Source organism: Cyprinus carpio, chromosome B7 (assembly GCF_018340385.1).
Source record: "Cyprinus carpio isolate SPL01 chromosome B7, ASM1834038v1, whole genome shotgun sequence".
NCBI classification, from domain to species: domain Eukaryota; kingdom Metazoa; phylum Chordata; class Actinopteri; order Cypriniformes; family Cyprinidae; genus Cyprinus; species Cyprinus carpio.
In genome coordinates this window covers 11972719-11993634 of record NC_056603.1, presented here as the reverse complement: position 1 = coordinate 11993634, position 20916 = coordinate 11972719, and the positions used below count along the sequence as shown (strand labels likewise).

Sequence of the window (20916 nt, the reverse complement as noted above, 5' to 3'; positions counted from 1 at the left end):
GCGGACGATAAGCTGTTGAGAAAATGCCATAGACTTAACTGAGCCACATCTAGAGATCACAATATCACACAATAAATATATGGTGACAGCACCTCACCAACTGATCACAGACTTTTAGCAGTAAATAAAGTCTTTATTTCCAGACTGTTCTTCACACAAAGCGATTATATGACATTGAATACAAAATGTTTTGTGTGCTTTTTAGACCTTCACAGTCCTTGCTGAATAGTCCTTGTATTTAAAAAAATTAAAATATATAAAAATATTTTTTTTTTCTTTTATAATAAGAACATTTCTTATTTTGTCCTCCAAGGAAAAAAATAACAGCATACAGGTTTGCAATGATAAATAAATAATGACAGAATGTTATTTTTTGGCAAACTATTCATTTAAGCAACACATGGAACTAGTGACTCAACAAAGATGATGAAGGAATATTATTTCGTTCTTTTCATCATTATAAATGACAATTCACAAAGCATTATTTATTTACTCATTGATTAGTTCACTCTTTTTACCACCTAAACTTTTGGGGTCAGGAAGATGCTTGTTTTATATATATATATATATATATATATATATAAGTGTCACATGATAAAAAAAAAAATTATATTATACACAAAAAATACACAAAAAAAAAAAAAAATTTATTCAGTAAGGATGCATTAAATTAATCAAAAGGGACAGTGAAGACATTTATAATTATACAAAAGATTTATATTTAACATGAATGCTATTCTTTTGATATATATATAAATACAATAATATATATATATATATATATATATATATGTATATATATAATTATGTGTGTGTGTGTGTGTGTGTATACATGCATTTTAAACACTGATTCTTTAATTTATGCATGAATAAAAGATCCTAGCAAAAAAAAAAAAAACGCACACACGACAGTACTTTCTCATAAAGGGAGAAATTAGCTTATAAAACAATTACCTTATGGTTATCCTGAAATAGTGCAATTTGTTTAAGCAACAAAACCATTTTTTCTATAGTGATTTCTTGCAGTGTCGTTTGGACGGTACCTCGGAGGACATGGCTGAGGGTTACAGATGCGAAGCGAGGAGAGCGGCACTTTGGAGCCGTTGCATAGTGTGTCATCAACAATTTCCTTTTTCAAGGTGCTCACACACCTGACAACAGCCATCTGTTTGCCTGCAAAACAACACTGTGAGGAACAAGGCTTTTGGCAGAGAAGTATTTCAAACTCCTCTGTAGCCCAGGCTGATCACAATCAGCTCTCTTAGCAATTTAAGATTTCATGCCAATTTCATTTAATCTGGAAAGCTGTACATGTAAAAATCTAAATCAGTTCTTTTGCTGTAGAAAATTGTTGATAAAAGCTATTTGGGCAGTAAATGCATTAGAGCAGTTGTTTTCTCTAATGGGTTTCATGGAGACTCACCAACAGCACATGAAGCAGAGCAGGGAGTGAAGCCCATATTCTCCCAAACATAGCCATGCTGATCAGGGATCTCATGGGCCCTCAGGGGCCTCCAGGATGAGTCTGGAGATGCTAAACAGGGGCCTGAATCACAGGTCCTTTGTAAGGGAGGCTTGTCCTCGTCACACTCTTCATCAGGTAGTTCGACTTCAGCTTGAGTGAAAGACAGAAGCACTTTACATTTCACCTGACGTCTTTGAACGCCCAGACCACAAGATACACTGCAGGATGACCACGGACCCGGGATGAACCTGAACACAAAAAAACACACACATTAAAAAAAAATAAAATTACATTATGAATCGGAGCACATTTTAAAGATAGGCAACTTTCACAACCAGTTTGCATGAACAAATGTGAATAGATCCAAAAAAAATAAAATAAAATAAAATAAAATAAATTATTGTAACTGCACACAAAGATACGATTAATCAAGTCAGAAAATCAGTCAATCTAATTAGTGAAACATAAAATATATTAAGTAATATAATAAATTATTTTATATAAATGTTACATTATAATCATTACATAAAAATTATACACACAGTACATATATAAATAATTTTATATCAATATTTTTAAATGTATTATATTATGATATAATAAAGAATAAAGCAATTTTAGATAAAGTTATTCAATTGTATATGTTTGATATGTTTCACTATTTCTATATTTCTATCTACCCATATTGCTGTGTGGGAAAAGTGAAAAGTGAAGACTGTTAAACTTGAAACACTGGCTTTAATCCTTTCTGTAACAATAAATCCAAGTACTATAATAGCTATAATAACAATAAAAACAAAATAGATTTTACAATAATACGGGGTTATATTGATAAATATAGCATTAACATGGACCAAAAGACTTTGAAATTTAGGAGTCAACCGCACTTAGAATAAACGTGATCATAAAAATAGATGTGGCAAGGTCTCCTAATGAACCACAGAATGGTTTTTCCATATTTCTGGCGAGAGGAAAATGACTCTTTTGGAAAATATTGCTGAAATTCATAGCTTGCGTGATCTGTACGTAATTGGATTCAGGAATAAAAGCACAACATGTTCTTTACCACCAATGCAATAAACACGAGGAGAGAGATGAACATGCTATGCCGACTCATGATTTTCAAAACTTGTGTACATTTTTTCCTGTTATGTCATTAAATGCAACTAAAACACACATGGAACACTAGTGATCTGTAAGTATTGTGGAAATGCGCTCCTCCGGAGTGGGTGTCAATGCACACCTCACGCCGCCCACTGTCTAAACACTTTCCAGGTTTAAGGGATTAAAGTTTATGAGATTCTGTAATTCCCCTTAAGCCCCAAACATGTCATGTTTGGACTAATGTAGGGGTGTCATTCAGGGAATATTATGATGTCAGAACACCTCATATGATTGAGAAAACAGGCGATTAGAATTAGTGACTGGACGTGGATGAGTATGAGTGTTAACTTATTCGCATTACATTGAATTTGATTAGTCTTTTCATATTATAATATATATATATATATATATATATATATATATATATATATATTATATATATATATATATAATATATATATATATACATACATACACACACATACACATTTAAAAATATTAAAATATTTATTCCAGATACTTTTCAAATGATAACTCAAATGTAAACAATAAATAAAATAAAAGGTGAATAATATAAAAACAAACAAATATAAATAAATAAATAATTTTACTACATTTAATGTTTTATTAAATTCAAAATTATTTAAATTAACTTAACAGTATTCTCACAAAATCACACACACAAAAAAATACAGAATAACTTTTTATAGTGTAGAAAAAAATGACTATAGAAGAAGAGCATTTACGCTTATGCTCACTATAGCACCCCTTGTAGCAACACTGAGAATGCAACTCATGTTTGTGTACTCTGAAATTCCAAAATGCAAAAAACATAAAATTAAGATTTTGTAATTAGACGTATTGTCATTAATGTGCTTAAAGGGATAGTTCACCCAAAAATAAAAATGCTGTCATTAATTACTGACCCTGATGCCGTTCCAATACCGTAAGACCTTTGTTCATCTTCAGAATACAAATTAAGATATTTTTGATTAAATCTGAGAGCTCGCTGACCCTCCATAGACAGCAACACAACTACCACATTCAAGGCCAAGAAAGGTAGTAAGGACATTGTTGAAATAGTCCATGTGACATCAGTGGTTAAACCATAATTTTATGAAGCTATAAGAATACTTTTTGTGCATAAAGAAAGCAAAAATAAAGACTTTATTCAACAATTTCTTCTCTTCCAAGTCAGTCTTCAATGCCCATTCACAAAAGTACCACAACGCCACTATTTTAACTATGCCCTTACTACCTTTCTAGGCCTTGAACGTGGTAGTTGCATTACTGTCTATGCAGGGTCAGAAAGCTCCTGGATTTCATTAAAAATTTCTTAATTTGTGTTCCAAAGATGAACGAAGGTCTTACGGGTTTAGAACGACATGGGAGTGAGTAATTAATGACAGAATTTTCAATATTGAGTGAGCTATCCCTTTAATGTATGTTTTCGGCCTGTGATTATATGTGGGTGCATCTATGAGGCTGATGATACACAAAGCAACCTTTTGAGCAATTTTGCTGGGCATCTTTTTTTTTTTTTTAGTAATGTTGCTTGGGCACTTTCCCATTGAGAATGGGTAACAGATTTCTATCTGGATATTTAAGATCAGTCGTAGGCCCTGTGTCTAACCTGGTTCACTATTGATGGCAACATTTGCTCAAAAATGTTGCCCGGCAACATTGCTCAAAAATTTGCCCTGTGTATCATCAGCCTGAGAGCGTGTATATCAGTGAGTAAATTCTAATCTCAGGATTAGTGTTCAGGAAGACGGTTCCTTTCTCAGTTTGTCTCCTCCACTTTTATCAAAGCAGGGATAAGATGTGGCGTAAGATTCACAACTACATCCAACCCACACAATCCACCTACCCAAATCACAGAGGCAAGCATCCAGCCGTGAATTCCACAGCAAAGTGGACTGGGCTCTCTATAAGATAGGGCTGAGTACCGAGCCCTGGTGCACGCCACCTTAGATCACCCTAAATTTAGTTACTGGAGCAACGGAGCAGAATGCAAAAGAAGTGCTGCTATCGCTGAGTGATATACTCAACTTAAGAGTGTAATTCAAGAAGGGTTTGCAGACAAACGGTAGATCTTAACCCCCCAAAATGCATGTATATGAACTGAAGCATTCTTCATTGGCTCTTCTGTAAAACCTTAAACACTTTCACCCCTCATTCTTCTCGTTTTATGAGTCTCTGTGATAGATGCCTTTGGTAGACCGCAGGGAACAGTGGCTGTCTGGATGCTGGCAGCCCACTGTTTGTGGCTTTCTGTAGGGGTAGTGGGGGTCCATCAAGCTCCCCTGCCAACTATTAACAGAGGTATCATTTCAGAGACGGGGAGGGGGATAACTAATAATACCACAACAGGAGGTGAGAGTGGCCCGTGGGGCCTTGTTGAAGTAATGAAAGGAAACTGGACACACAGAGGTCAGAACGCAGACACACTCAACTCTTGTTTCAGTGGCCATTTTATTCGGATGAAGAACCAGCTAATGAAGCCTGATTCTTGTCCAGTTCTGGTTGAACAGAGTAGGGTGATATGTATTTTTACTGCCGCTGTGTAAAAAGAACACTCCCAGTGTGAAGTCACCAGAAATCCTGAGTAACAGGTGAAGAATTTATCTCTACAGGTTGAGAATATTTCTGAATGAAAAAATACATGACTGTATTGAGTTACAATGCACAGAATGTGGCGAGACTGTCTTGGGATACCTGAGGATTCACGGTTCAGTGGATTATTGGTTATAAAAGGTAAAAGATTGATTTATATGTTTATTCAGACACTTGTAGCTAAGCCCAGACGGAATCTGCAGACATTTTCCGTATTTTCTGCAGATTCCCTGGACAATTCTGCAGAATTATGCAGAATAGATTTGTCTTAAAATGTGTTAAATGGAACTAAAAGTATACTAGTATACTATATATAGTTTTCATAGCTGAAAGCAAAATCAAATTAACCAAAATAATAAAACAAACATTTGCTGATCATTAGTTACAAAACTTTCGTTGGAACCTCCAGTTCCATGTGAGCTTGCTTGTAACTAACCAAAAGCTAAGGATGAAGCCAGTACTGAATACTTGGGATCATTGTCTGCTGGATAAACTCACACAAAGATATTGGACAGGTTTATTTTACAATAAATCAGAGGAGAGGTAATGTTTATCTACATGACATCATGACATCATATGGCCTCACAGTCAAATGACCTAGAAATTCTCAGCAGTGAGTGAATTGTAGGGCTGAAAGATACAGTTAAAATATTCAACAATGCAGACATTTTTTTTTTCAATCTTTTGATAACATTAAAAAAGAAACACAATATATATTTATGCACTCACTCTGAAATTACTTTCCCCCAATAAGAGGAACAATCATTTGATAAATTAACAAAACATCTCCAACACGTTTTTGACACCTAAAGATATTATTAAAATGCATCATTATTCAAAAGTTTGAGGTCATATTTTAAATATAAATATAAATGGTATATACTGTATATGGACCATGGTTTCCACAAAAAGAAAAAAAAGAAGAAAAAAAACAGCAGTACAACTGTTTAACATTTCTGATGAACCATGTAACACTGAAGACTGGAGTAATGATGCTGAAAATTTAGCTTTGCATCACAGCAATAAATTATATTTTAAAATACATTCAGATATAAAAGCTATTTTAAATTGCAAAAATATTTCACAATATTACAGTTTTCCTGTATATTAATCAAATAAATGCAGCCTTGGTGAGCATAAGAGACGTCTTTCAAAGGCATAAAACTTACTGGGCTTGTCTAAAATGCTCTCATACTTGCAAAATGCAATGCTTTTTAGGAATCTTAATGGCCAAATTTAAAAGAGAACTGAAATTATGACAATATTCAAAATTTTGTTCAATTTTATGTTGTCAAACCAGCATAATTATTTTGTAAACATTCACCCATGAATATCGCCCAATCCTAGAGAAAGGCAGCAATGAAGTGTTAGTGTGACTATATACAGGTGCATCTCAAAAAATTTTAATAATTTTTTTTTTTTGTAACTTATTCCAAAAAGTGAAACTTTAATATATTCTAGATTTATCACATGTAAAGTGAAACATTTCAATTTTTTTTTTTTAATTTTGATGATTAGAGGTTATAACTCATGAGAGTAAAAAATTCTAAATTTCAAAATATTAGAATTTTACATTGGAGTTTTTTTTAAATGACCATCCCTACAATATAAATTCCAGGTAACGTAACTCTTGTTCTTTGAAACCATGAAATTGGGGAAGACTGCTGACCTGACAACAGTCCAGAAAACAATTGAGTGCATAAATGAACATACTTTAGAGATCTTGAACATTTCTGTTTTGCAAATTATTATTATTATTTTTTTTTTATTGATCTTAGGAAATATTCCAATATTTTGAGAAACTGGATTTTTGACTTTCATGAGCTGTAAGCTCTAATCATCAAAATTAAAACAAACAAACAAACAAAAACTTTTGAAATGTTTTACTTTACATGTAATGAATCTAGAATCTAGATATTTAAATTTTTTGAGATGCACCGGTAACGTACAATATAACTAAAAATAATAATAATAATAATAAAAAAACTCACGTTGGATCATCCAAGGCTACTTTGGTTTCTTCCAGCTCTTGAGCCTGTTTCAACCAGGGCAGCTTGGCTTCAACAGGTTGGCTCTCTGAGAAAGCAACAAACAAACAAACAAAATATTGGATAACATTATTGTAAATCAAAAAAGTAATCATGCACAGAGTATAGCAATTAAACCTATCTTCCTCTCTATTGACAGATATCACCAAATCTGATCTAACTAAAAAGCCTAAATATTCTCTACTTTAAAGGCCATTTTATACAAGTATGCATTTTTTATGCTGATAAATGTGGCTTTGATCATGCTGCAAAACTTTCAGGTTTAGCTAGTTAAAATGCCTGATGGAAACTAGCACACCAGCATCTAATACACAACAGAAACCGCTCGTTTTATAGGTACTGAAACTCTAGCTAACCACAGTACAGAATTTAATCTCAGATATTAAAAACATCTAAAATTATACAAATATTTTTGAGGTTCATAATTGTAAAAAGTGGTGCTTGGCTACTTATCAGAGGCCATTAGTTGAGAATGGTGTGGAAAAATAATCAATTCAAAGATTTGGGCTGATAACCAAAGGTTGTAGGTTCAAGCCCTGTAAGTGGTGATCCACAAACCATCGTCCATTGTACTCTTGAGCAAGACGCACAACCTCAGGTTACTCCGAGGAGGACTGTCAAGGTATTAAGTGTTCTGTAAACTGTTTTGGATGAAAGTGTCAGATAAAAGATGACAAAAAGATACAGTAAGCCAAGTCGTGCGAGATCAGTGTCGAGGGACACTCACATTTCACCAGAAACCCTTCCTGCTATGAACATCTGTAGTACCATCACTGGGTCATACGTCTTTGTGAAGGTTACAAAGCCAGTTTGAGTCCGGCTGCTTCCCCTCCAACCCCCAACCCAAACACAGCTAATAAAGCTCAACATAAATCTCCATGTGACAACCAAATATTTATGCAAGCAACCATTTATTGATCTGGAACAGGATTATCACAGCTGTCGGTGACTGTGGGACAGCAGTAAAGTCTCGCGGCAGAACATACCGAGGGCTCAGGGTTTGGCTCTTCAGTCGGGTTTCTGGGTTTCTCTGATGGCAGACGTCCTCAGATTTGGCGTGTGGAAAGGTTGAGATGAAATAGCAGGCAATGGAGCCTCTGTCATTTCAACCCACTGAGTTTTTACAAGCATGTCAGGCTCAAGTTAAGTGTGGAATTGATTGATTCGAAGGGAATTATTGGTGAAAAAAAGCGCACAGATGTTTCTGATTAGGGTTACTTGAATTTTGGCATCGTTGCGTAACTGATATTACATTTAAAGGAATACACTACTGTTCAAAAGTTTTGGGTTGGAGAGATTTTTTAATGTTTTTGAAAAGTCTCTTATGCTCACTAAGGTTACAATTATTTAATCAAAAATACAGTAAAAACAGAAATATTCTGAAATATTATTACAATTTCAAATAACTGTTTTCTATTTGAATATATTTTAAAATCTAATTTTTTCCTGTGATGCAAAGCTTGAATTTCCAGCATCATTACTCCAGTCTTCAGTGTCACACGATCCTTCAGAAATCATTCTAATATGCTGATCTGCTGCTCAAGCAGCATTTATTGGTATTATTAACATTGAATACAGCTGAGCTGCTTAATATTTTAGCAGAAACCATGTCTTTACGGCCACTTTTGATTCATTTAATGCATTCCTGCTGGATAAAAGCATTAATTTTTCATATAAAAATTCTTACCCCAAACTTTTGAAAGGTACATAAATGAAAATACTACTCACTCTCATTTCATTTCAAACCTGTTCAGTGGAACACTAAGGAGAATTATATGGGATCTTCAAGTTGCTCTTTGGGTTTGGAATGACATTATGGTGATTCAGTTATGACAGAATTTTCATTTTTGGGTGAAGTATTCCTTCAATGAAAGTTTGGAGGATTTAAGCAAAGCTTGTAAATGTAAAACACGTGTGAGGAGGAAAAGTGTTAGACGTCTAGATGACAAACACCTCCTGTTATGTGCCTGAACTCACAAGTCTTCTGTCTCGAAAAAGGAAGTTTGATTCATGAGCAGACGGGACTGTGTTTGGCATGACTTGGCACAAAAAAAGTGCAATTTATTCATGTACTCAGACAAATCACTTGAACTAATTACACAAGACTTTATGACAAGAGTGTCTTGCCAAAAAGACGTAACATATTTAAGTGAGAAAAGACACGGTCACACGGAGAGACCCAGATGATTTTTTTTTTACTGAACTGAGGTTGCTCTTTCAAAGAGTTCTCAGTCATGCTTCAACTTAGATGTTTCTTCAAAAATAAAGTTAAATTAAAATAAATAAAATGTATAAATAAATAAAAATAATAATAATAATAATAATAAAGGCTGACAAGAGTGCAGAGCAATAATGTTAGGATAAAAAATTAAATAAAATGTAATAAAATAAAATAATAAAGTGCTGACAAGAGTACAACCATTCAATAATAACAATAAATTCAATCACAATTCATTTAGCCTTTCAGAATTCATTATTCAAAATAAATTGCAATTGCATTAACATTCTAATAGCTCTGTACTCTAATGACATTTTAATTATTTTTATTTATTTTCAGCCACTTGTTTAATTAATTTCTGATATAAAGAAGTAAACTGTAGTTGCTGACTAACTTTACTTTACTTCAATGGGACTAGAGAAAACAACAGAGGTCATAATGAGATTTCAAAAGAGATTTCATTCTCATGTTTTCTCCTACGGGAAAAACACTGAAAGAAAAAAAATGTCAGAAGTAACAGGAAAATAAAGTGACAGACAGGGAGAAGTCGCAGGTATTAATTAACTCCACAGCAAGAAAGAGCTCTAAAACACACCATGACTGACTCTCCATGAGCTCAGTGTGACTGTCTGCACTTATGGAGCATTTCATATTCACATCACACGTTATTTCATGAGCGTGTCTGCGGCACACACTCTTCTCTCCTGTCTGACAGCTGTAGGCTCTGTCTGTTCCCTAATGGAGTCCGCTTTGGCTCTGTTCCAAAGTCTAGTGAGCTTCCCTGCTGCCTACATAGGCAACATCCTACACTGAGATGAAGACTCTACACAGACTCTACGCAGTCAGCATTTCTGTACATCTCTCAAATACAAATTACTTAAATGATAAACGTTTCTTTCCTGTGGTTCACTATCTTGGATGAATTATTTTGCACTGCACATTCTCATTATATTCTCTGTGATAGATACACGCAATGCTGCAAAATGGGGTTCCTTAAAGGGCAGCGTAATTTTATTACTAGGTTTTGGAACAGAGATTTAAATGCTTCCCTGAAACAAATAAGTTCTAACAGCATTTTAATCACATCAATGTTTTAATGTTAGTTTTTGTAAGTAGATGAACGGAGCTCAGCAGTGACTGCTCACTTTATCAGCGGCCTTGGCTCCAGATTTATTTCCCATTTATTTTTTCTGAAGGCATTTCAGAAAATTCTTCCACAAAGAGTTCAAAGCCTTGAACAAAACTAACCAGCTACGATGAATCACATTATTGCATTGTTTGAGTTGTCAAAAAAACAAAACAAAGGAACTTGTGAGAGAAAGAAGGTAGCACTGAATGTATTTTTCACCAAGAAGGCTATCCTAGAAGGCATTGCGACAAGGTCAATGAAAAAGTTTAGAGACATATTTCATATTTTAATTTGTTCCCTCAACAACTGTAATTTTTATTTAAGAACCAAGGGTTTTTAGAGTCTTTGAAAACCTAGTTATATAAGGGATTCATAAATCTGTGTGAATTCTAGACATGGTCATGAAAGTCTTAAAAATTAATAAAATGTGATTGACTGATAAATAAATAAATAAATTATTGAATGAAATAACATTTCTATTAAAGAATATACATTTTCTAACTTTGTCAAGCTGTTATCAGATAGAAACTTATTTATTTATACTATTTATATTTATATTGCTATTTTTTAATAAAATAAAATAAAATACAATAAAATAAAATAAAAACACTATAATCACAAATGACATGAAAAGTTGTGTAAATTCATGGATAATAAAAAGTGTACACCATGAAGAACATTTACTACTGGAATTATAGAATTGTTAGAATTATTTAGAATTGTTATTTTGAATCATTTTAATTAACTCTCATTACTAATAATAATTGAAACTATTTATATATAATTTAACTACTTATTTGCATTAATTTAAATGGACACTCCTGGTTTCTTTAAATAAAAAAGGTTGAAAATAAGCAGTTTATCTGTGCGTTTGTACCTCGTGGTTTGTGGCAGGCGACGGGGACCAGGCAGTCCTCTTTGATATGGGGTTTGAGGTGAGGACTGCAGCCGCCAGTATGTTGTCCACTGTGATCCACACACAGCACCACTCTGTACCGCAAACCTGGGCCGCAGGTGACCGTGCACTGGATAACACACATAAAAAACACAAACAAATACATATTTCATCAAAAATACAGAGGAAAAATGTCATATTGTGAAATATTAATTCAATTTAAAATTACTGTTTGCTATTTAAATATATTTTCAAATGTAATTTATTTCTGAGATGTAAATCTGAATTTTCAGCAGCCATTACTCTAGCTTTCAGTGTCACATGATCCTTCTGAAATCTTATATTATCATATATTATAATTCTAATATTATATAATATCTATAATATTATATATTAGATATTTGTTATTAGTAGGGCTGTCAAATGATTAATCACGATTAATCACATCCAAAATAAAAGTTTTGTTTACATAATATATGTGTGTATACTGTGTATATTTATTATGTATATATAAATACACACACATGCATGCATATATTTAAGAAGAATATGTTGTTTATATATAATATAAAATGTAAGAATATAAACATATAAATATATTCAAAACAAAATTATATATACATGTAAATATTTTCTAAATATATAATTTATGTGTGTGTATTTATATATACATAATAAATATACCCTGTACACATACATATATTATGTAAACAAAACTTTTATTTTGGATGTGATTAATCGTGATTAATCATTTGACAGCCCTAGTTATTAGATAAAATGTAATATTCAGAATATTCATGCTAATACACTGATTTGGTGCTCAAGACATATTTCTTATTAAAAATGACAAACACACAAAACAAAATTACAAGAACTTTAACTAAAATTCAAATGAAAACAAAAAATAAAAATAAAAAACAATTTAAAACATTAATAAAAACAACTGTGCTTTGTAAAAAAAAAAAATTACTGTCACTTTTCATTAAAGATGCGCTTGCTTTATTAAAGTTTTAATTTCTTTCCAAGAAATGAAAGAAGAGAAGAGAAGAGAAGAGAAGAGAAGAGAAGAGAAGAGAAGAGAAGAGAAAAGAAAAGAAAAGAGAGAAAAGAGAGAAAAGAGGAGAAGAGAAGAGAAGAGAAGAGAAGAGAAGAGAAGAGAAGAGAAGAGAAGAGAAGAGAGGTTTAACACAGCTTTATTGAATACAATTTTCCTTCAATATATCATTACTAATACAATAAATCCTTATTCATGACATCTTACCTTAATTTTTTGTCAAATGTAAAACCAAACCATACTTACAACAACAGTCTTTTAAAAATTAAGAACAAGCTGTTCTTCATAAATACAACATAAAATTTCCTTTACACACCAATTTTCTCTGAAAGTTATTAAATCTCCCACCAAAACATAGTAAGAAAATTCAATTTTCAATCTATTTGCGATTAAGCCCTTCAACATTTTCACTGGGTCCAAACCACCAATACCAAGTAGTTTATTTTTTCTAGTCTTCCAAATTGACAGTTTTGCTGTGCCTAAAACATAGTTTAAGAGACCATAAATTATCTTTTTTGACATTCTATACTTAACACCCCCTACAAAAACACATTCTGAAAAAGTTTCACCAAAACCTCTAAACCATTCCGTCAAAACTTTAAAAAGCTCTTCCAATCGTTTACAATTCAAAAACAAATGTTCGACAGTTTCTTCTTCACCACAACAAAACTCACACTCCCCTGTAACTGCTGGATTAAGGTGAGACACATATCTATTTGTAGCTATTGCCCCGTTAATAAGCCTCCACTGCAAATCCCCAGACCGCTTCTCTATTGGAAACTTATACAGGGACCTCCACTGATCTCTCAGGGGAAAATTTGGCCCAAAACTCCTTATCCATTTCAACGGCTGCCGCTCTTTCAGTGCCTCTTTATGAACAGTCTTAACACATAGGTTATATAAAACCTTTTTAGACATTTCATCAACTGTCCATGTCTCAAAAGCTTCAGAGCTCTTTATAGGTTGGTCTTTTAACACACTAGTGTCACAAGTTGACGAAATAAGCAGTTTCTGAGGTGAAACATCAGTCTATTCATTCAGATCCTCTCTTTGTATCAGTTCTCTATAATGTCCTGGCAAAAAAGAACGTATTTCCTCCAAAAAACGGATAGCCAGGCGTCGAGATCGCAGTCCCGTGAAAACCATAATCTCCTCTGCAGACTTCCATCCCTCCGAACCGACCAAATCTTTTAATTTTGTACAGTTTCGTCTCAGCATGTTCTCCTGGACACTCTTTGAAGACCACAGTATACCATGAACTACTGGATTATGAAACAGTGGCTCCTCCAACACCCAGTATTTCGGGATTTCAAAGACTCTTTTAATCCTGAAAGTTTTAGCCCATGCTTATAACACTGACTTATAAAAAGATGTGATCTCTGATAAGTCCATCTCTTGAATTTTTATCCAAAAAAGATGCCGATCATAATTCTACTCTTCTACTCTTCGCAAGATTGCACCAGCGGTACGAGTCCATACCAAGTCTTTTCTACACAAAAAGATTTTGAAGCTGAAAGCAATCTGAAAGCTTGAATTCTGCACTTAATTTCTATCAATCCCTGTCCTCCTTCACAAGGAGGCAAATAAAGTTGTGCAGCACGAATCCAGTGTTTGCCATCCCAGAAAAAATCCACTAATCTCTTTTGTATGGAAATCACCAATTCTTCTGGTGGTTCAAGCACCATTAACTTATGCCATAGTGTGGACGCAGCCAAATTATTAATAACCAAAACTCGCCCCTTATAAGACATTTGTGGTAATAGCCATCTCCACCTAGATAATCGGGCCACCACCTTCTCCAGCATTCCCTCCCAATTTTTTTCTTGAAACCTAGAAGAACCTAAAAAAACACCCAAAGCTTTAAAACCTTCTCTACCCCACTTTAACCCTCCCGGTAAATCTGGAAGCCTTTGATTTAGCCATTGACCTATTGCATATCCTTCGCACTTACTCCAATTAACTTTTGCAGTAGATGCCTTTTCATATACCTCTAGACTCTCTGTAAGATTGGTGACATCTTCTTGTCCATTTATAAAAACAACAGTTACATCGTCTGCATAAGCAGATAATACAATTTTATTACAATTAAAATCATTTGGTATTAAAAAACCTTTAAGATCCCTTCTAATTCTTCTTAATAGTGGTTCAATGGCAATGCTATATAATTGGCCAGAAAGTGGGCATCCTTGCCTAATCCCCCTTTTTACAGGGACTGACGCACTCAACCCACCTCCCACCTTCACTAGAACAGAAACATCTCGATTTAACAGTTTTACCCAAGAAATAAACTTTTCAACAAAACCAAAAGAACTCAACGCACTAAAAAGATATCCATGGTCGACTCTATCAAAGGCTTTTTCTTGGTCTATTGACAAAACCCCTATGTTAATATTCTCTTTAAAAACTCAAATCAACAACCTCTCTTAAAAGAAAAAGATTATCCATAATAGACCGTTCACGTACACAATACGTCTGATCACTATGAATAATTGTGTCCAAATATCATTTCAATCTATTCGCTAAACATTTTGCCAAAATTTTATAATCCGATTCCATACATAAAAGTGAAACCGGTCTCCATTTCTTCAAAAATCCTAAATCCCCTTTTTTAGGTAACAAGGACAATACTGCTCTTCGGCAGCTACTTGGAAGAAAGCCATTTTCAAAACACTCTTTTGTTACTTCATAAAAATCTTGACCCAAAACATTCCAGAAATGGTGATAAAGTCCGTAGTTATCCCGTCAATACCAGGCGAACGTCCCAATGAGAGTTGTTTAACTGCATCTGTGAGCTCTTGTAATGTCACTGTCCAGCTTTTCTCTCTGTTCAGGTTGCAACTTAGGAAGATCTTGGCAGATGTCCGCAACACTCTCCTCATCACATTGTTCAGCATTAAAAAGACCAGCATAAAAACCAACAATGAGCAAGTTTTCTCATTTCATCTGGATTGTCCGTAATTGTCCCATCTGGATATTTTAGATAAAGCATAGGATTATGCTGCACCACATTTCTCTCCAGTTTAAAAAAATAGGCACTAGGAGCATCCATATCTTTAACAGAACAAAAACGTGACCTTATTAAAGCATTTTTAACTTGCTCCTGTAAAAGATGTTTCAATTCTAACTTCTTCTTACTTAATTCATTACTTTTGCTAATCCCTTCTTCATTATCCAACATCATATTTTCCATTTCTTCTATTTCACATTGCAATTTTTGCACAGTATCTCTAATTTTAAGTGATACTTGAGACTCATAACTTTGACAGAAAATTTTAATATGCACCTTCCCAACCTCCCACCACTGACTTTTAGTTTCATGGTTATTTTTTTGTAACCTCCAATTTTCCCAAAGATGAGTAAAACTCTCACAAAATAACCTATTATATAATAATTTTTTATTAAAATGCCAATAATGCTGTGATCTAAATGTTGTTTTTTTATTTATATCTATAGTTATATGATGGTCTGAAAAACCACTAGGAATAATGGCAGCATCCATCACTCTATTATTAAAAAACTTGCTCATATAAAACCTATCTAAACTAGCCCCTTTAACTTCATTATTACTTACTTTTACCCATGTATACTGTTTTATCCCTTCATTCCTATTTCTCCAGACATCACTTAAATCTTGCTCTTGAATCACTTTAGATAGCACTACACCTGACTGAAAATAAGGGTCTTCACTATTCCTATCTACATTAAAATTTTCAGTGCAATTCCAGTCTCCAGCCATAACTATGCAAACACTTTTATCATATTTTGAGATATAACTTTTTATCTTTAAAAATAACTCAATCCGCTCTGACCCAACATTTGGTGCGTAGACATTAATAAATAAAAATTTTATTCTTTCAACCTCTGCGTGGACAAATAACACCCTTCCAGCTACTACTTCTTCAATTTTGAAAATTCCAACAGTTAAAAACTTTGAAAACAGAACAGCAACTCCAGCACTTGTACTAGAACCATGACTGAGTGCATATTTTCCCTCCCACCATAAACCCCAATCTATCTCATTAGACCTATCAGAATGAGTCTCCTGTAACATAACAATATCTACTTTCCTAATTTTCATAAATTCTGATAGTATAGCTCTTTTATTTTGATCTCTCACTCCATTTATATTAAAAGAGCCTATTCTCATATGCCCCATGTTCATAAAAGAGGAAAAGACAGCAAAAGGCAGAAAAATACAGGACAGGAAAAACACCCAGTGCATCAAAGTCATTTTTCTATTTTTTTGAAGACGAACCTTTACGCTTTCTTAATTTTGTAAGCAGTTTCCTCAATCTAAATCTCTTTTTTTCATTCAGTTCATCCAACCCAACAGTACGCTGTAATTTAACCACAGATTTCACAAATTTCTCAGTATCTGAAAAAAAGTCACTAATTTCTACTGCTCTTCCAAATGTCTCGTCCAAAAAATAATTTATCTCTTGTAGAGAATAAAAATTACCATCTTCCATTTGAGAACATGCTTCAGAAAAACCTGACATTTGAGAGAATGTATCCTCATCCCTCATATCTACCTTATTTTCATCCTCTAGTAGACCTTCTACAGTACTTTCCATTTTCTGATTAAGCATTCCAACTTCGCTAGTGCTTGCAGTCCCAAGACTCAAAAAATTCTCATCCATATCATCTTGTACCACTACAGACTGACTTTCATCTTGCACTGCATTTTCCTGAACCACTATTCCTTCATCACTCTCATGTACTTCAGCTACAGCCTGTTCTGTTACCATTTCCGTTCGTTCTATTTGACTATTGTCTACAGTCGGCTCATTTACCTCAGATACTACATTATCAACGTTATCCTCCTCATTCATGTTCACTTGAACTCTATGAGGACAAGCAGTTCGCTTGTGGCCTACGTCACCGCACTCAAAGCATTTTAATCCAGCTGTAGAAGCATAAATCATAAACGACTTACCTTCATCCATAACATGAAGACTTGTCATCGAAACGACATCATATGTTTCAATTCTGAACTTTTACAACCCAGTGATATGATTTTTAACGGACTTGCAATTCTTCCAAACCTAATGAGTTCTCTCTCAATAACTTCGTCGGGAATGAACGGCGGCACATTCGAAATAATTACCTTAGACGTTAACATAGCCAAAGGAAGGATTGGACAAAAACCTCCATTAATCACAACGCCACTCTCAATAAGTTGCGCAACAAGTTGCTCCTCTTTAAGAAAACCAACAACCAATTTGTTCATCCTAGACGCCGAAGATATATTTTCACAACCGATTTGTTCTCCCACAGCTAATAGCACACTTTCCACCGAAACTCCCTTTTCCAGCAAACACCTTACACCATGGCGGAGTGAAGGAGATGACGCACGCTCACCTGGGAGCGACGCCATTCTCACACTCGCAAATTAATTTGAAACAACACAAACCAAAATCTAACTTAACAAAATAAGAATATTTTTTAGAAAAATGAAAAAAATAAAGAAAACAAGTAAAGAAAATATGCAAGCGGACAGTTGAAACCGAAGCGTTCTTCCCCACCACACCCTCCACCGCTCTCCTACATCTCGCGAGAAGAGAAGAGAAGAGAAGAGAAGACAAGACTACTCATTTTGGTGTCACTATTTTTTCAGTATTCAGTATTTTTTAGCTTATTTAAATATTGTGTCATCAGCTTTACATTATATGCTAACATCAAAATGCTGGAATCAGCTTTGAGCATTAAATCTCATTCAGGTCAACATGAACAGAGCTGTTGTCTATGAACAGTGTTTCAAATCAGTCACTCCCATGATTTTATTTAGGTTAGGACGCAGAAACAGCTCACTAGTTTGTGGAACAGAGCTATAGACGGTCAGTGGTCATCAGAAATGGAAGAAGAGGTCAGTAAAGGTCACTTACCTGAGACCACTCCATGGCCATCCACTGCGGACACTCAAAGGTGTTGCAGCTCTGTTTGCTGATTGGTCGAGGAGAGTGTGTGCACTTCCAGTCCTCCACCTGCATGATCTGCCCGTGCACGTCCTCCTCGACACACACCACGCTTCTCTCCTGAGAGCCTCCTCCACACGACACCGAACATGATGTCCACGGGTTCTGCTCCCACCTGCAGCAATATTACACAAGTCATATTTAGTAGATAAGTAGTAACTTATGTTAGTAATCTAGTTAAGTAGTAACTTTATGTTATGAAATGTGTTGTAATTAGCGTTGTAGGTTCTGCCTAACGGTTCCGGTTCCAGTTCCATTAAAATCATTAAGCAACTATTAAAAAAAGGAAAAATGCACAATACTTAACTACTCAATGCTCAATACTGTTTATTATTACTGTCAACTTAATTTAAAGGTTGGCCGTGTCAAAATTCAACATATATTACAGAATACGGATCTTCATATGTAGGGTTGGGTATAGTTAGAAATTTTCCGGTTCCGATTCTGGTTCCATTTAAATGAACTGTTATGTTTTTTTACTATTTTACTTTCATTGAATGTAGTGTTGCTGGAAGGTAGTAAGTGATGTTAAGTAATGCTAGTCCATCAATCAGCATGTGCTTTAAAGTTGATGTTTTTTACACTATCAATAATATTTTGCTTTTCAAGCAGGAATAAGCTGGTTGGCCAAATAGTAAGACACTTGTTCATTTGCCTAAATTAATGAAAAATAAACTGTTATACTTATAACCATGTATACACATACTCCATAAAGCCCCTATTTTACAAAAAATAATGCAGTCAGAAGATGGTGTGATGCAATGAGTGGTTTCCACATTTTTACACCTGTACACTAAATAATCTAACCCTCATACTTACATAACAATAGCAGTCTATTTATTTAGTGGTCCAAGTTTAAGTCAGTGTGTATATTAATGACAATATGGAACAAATATAATGTAATTTAGTGGTGGCAGGTGCTGCACGCTGCCGGCACATGTACAGTCAGATAAAAATGACGTGCACAGTAATCAAAGGCGCAAGTGCGCGTTCAGTCGTGGAAAAAGATGTGTTCGGCAGTTAAAGACACGACATGTCTGTGGAGTGCGCGTCATTGGAAACAATGTGCTCAGTAATTAAAGAGGCAGGGTGGTGTTTCTGTTATTTGGTTTGTGACATCCTTTACAGGAAACACCGGAGCAAGGCTGCTCACAGCATTTGGTCACGTGTCACACCAGAACCATTTTCGGAACCGAAACTTAGAAATTGCTCACGGTTCCGGTTCTTTTAAAAAAACAGAACCGGTTCTGAAAAAGAGACTGTTTTCGGTTCCCAACCCTAGCTGTAATAATGCAAAGGTGTCAACAAGGCGATCACAATTAGACTAAAAACAGAATTATTGTGAAATATTATTACTTTAATTTAAAATAACTTTTCTATTTAAATATATTTAAAAAATGTAATTTATCCTTGTAAATTTTCAGTATCATTACACAAGTCTTCAGTGTCACATCATCCTTCAGAAATCATTCTAATAAGCTGATTTGCTGCTCAAGACACATTTCTGATCATTATCAATGTTAAAAACAGTTGTGTTGCTTAGCACTTTTGTGCAAACCATTTTTTTCAGGAAATTTTGATGAAATAGAAAATAGAAATCTTTTGTAATATTATAAAAGTCTTTACTGCAGGGTTATTATAGATAACTAAACCTAAAACCATAAAACAATTTGTTACTTGATATAAAATAAACTTTTACTGAAAAAACTAAAAAATATTCATTTTTCATGTTTTGTTATGTTGCTGCCTTATGTTTATTAAATATTAAATCTTACTGACCTCGAACCTTTAAATGATGTGCATCTATCAAAGTATTTAAATTATTACTTTAAAATAGATAACTCTTTCATCAAACTGTCCAGTATTAAAACTATGTTCTGAGCTTGCAGACTTGACAAATTAACATTCAAAGTTTGTCCTGATGAATGATGATACTGATCTCCATGAGTATGTGAGCAGTAAGTGTGCTTTACAATAAATAACTTCATACCGTGGTAGAGGCTGGTACTGGTCATAGGGCATCACTTCCTTGAAGCCATCACTGCAGACAAACAAACACCATTAGCCTTCAAGCCATTATCCACACTATCATAAGCTGATGAACAGGAAGTCTCATGCACGGACAGTCCTGGTCTAATGAGATTCATTCTTCATTCATAGTCATGGAGGGTCAATAAGACAGAACCAGCCTTTCGAGGCAGGGATCCATGTTGCACTCCTTGAGTTTGGGTGTGGGTTTGGTGTTCTCTGGGAAGCTGTGGCAAAGGTGCTCCGCAACCGATTTGTTGAAACGAATGTCCATGCAATCAGCTGAATTCAGCTGATAACCTCAGGGATGACACAAAGCACCATTAAGCATCAAAACTAATAGTCAAATGTTTATCAGAAATCAATATTAGCCAAAAATGTGTC

At 34.3% G+C, this 20916-nt stretch overlaps 1 protein-coding gene across 1 annotated transcript in view; it reads right to left on the bottom strand.

Annotated features, from left to right (window-relative positions):
* LOC109112132 (ADAMTS-like protein 3) overlaps positions 1–20916 on the bottom strand; it is a 181288-nt gene that overhangs the window by 37291 nt on the left and 123081 nt on the right. The window contains exons 10-16 of the mRNA XM_042727273.1: positions 20694–20832; positions 20495–20545; positions 18415–18619; positions 11458–11605; positions 7177–7261; positions 1424–1713; positions 1044–1173 (exon numbers count right to left, since the gene is read on the bottom strand). Coding sequence (XP_042583207.1) covers positions 1044–1173; positions 1424–1713; positions 7177–7261; positions 11458–11605; positions 18415–18619; positions 20495–20545; positions 20694–20832 — 1048 coding nt within the window. The remainder of the gene's footprint in view (positions 1–1043; positions 1174–1423; positions 1714–7176; positions 7262–11457; positions 11606–18414; positions 18620–20494; positions 20546–20693; positions 20833–20916) is intronic.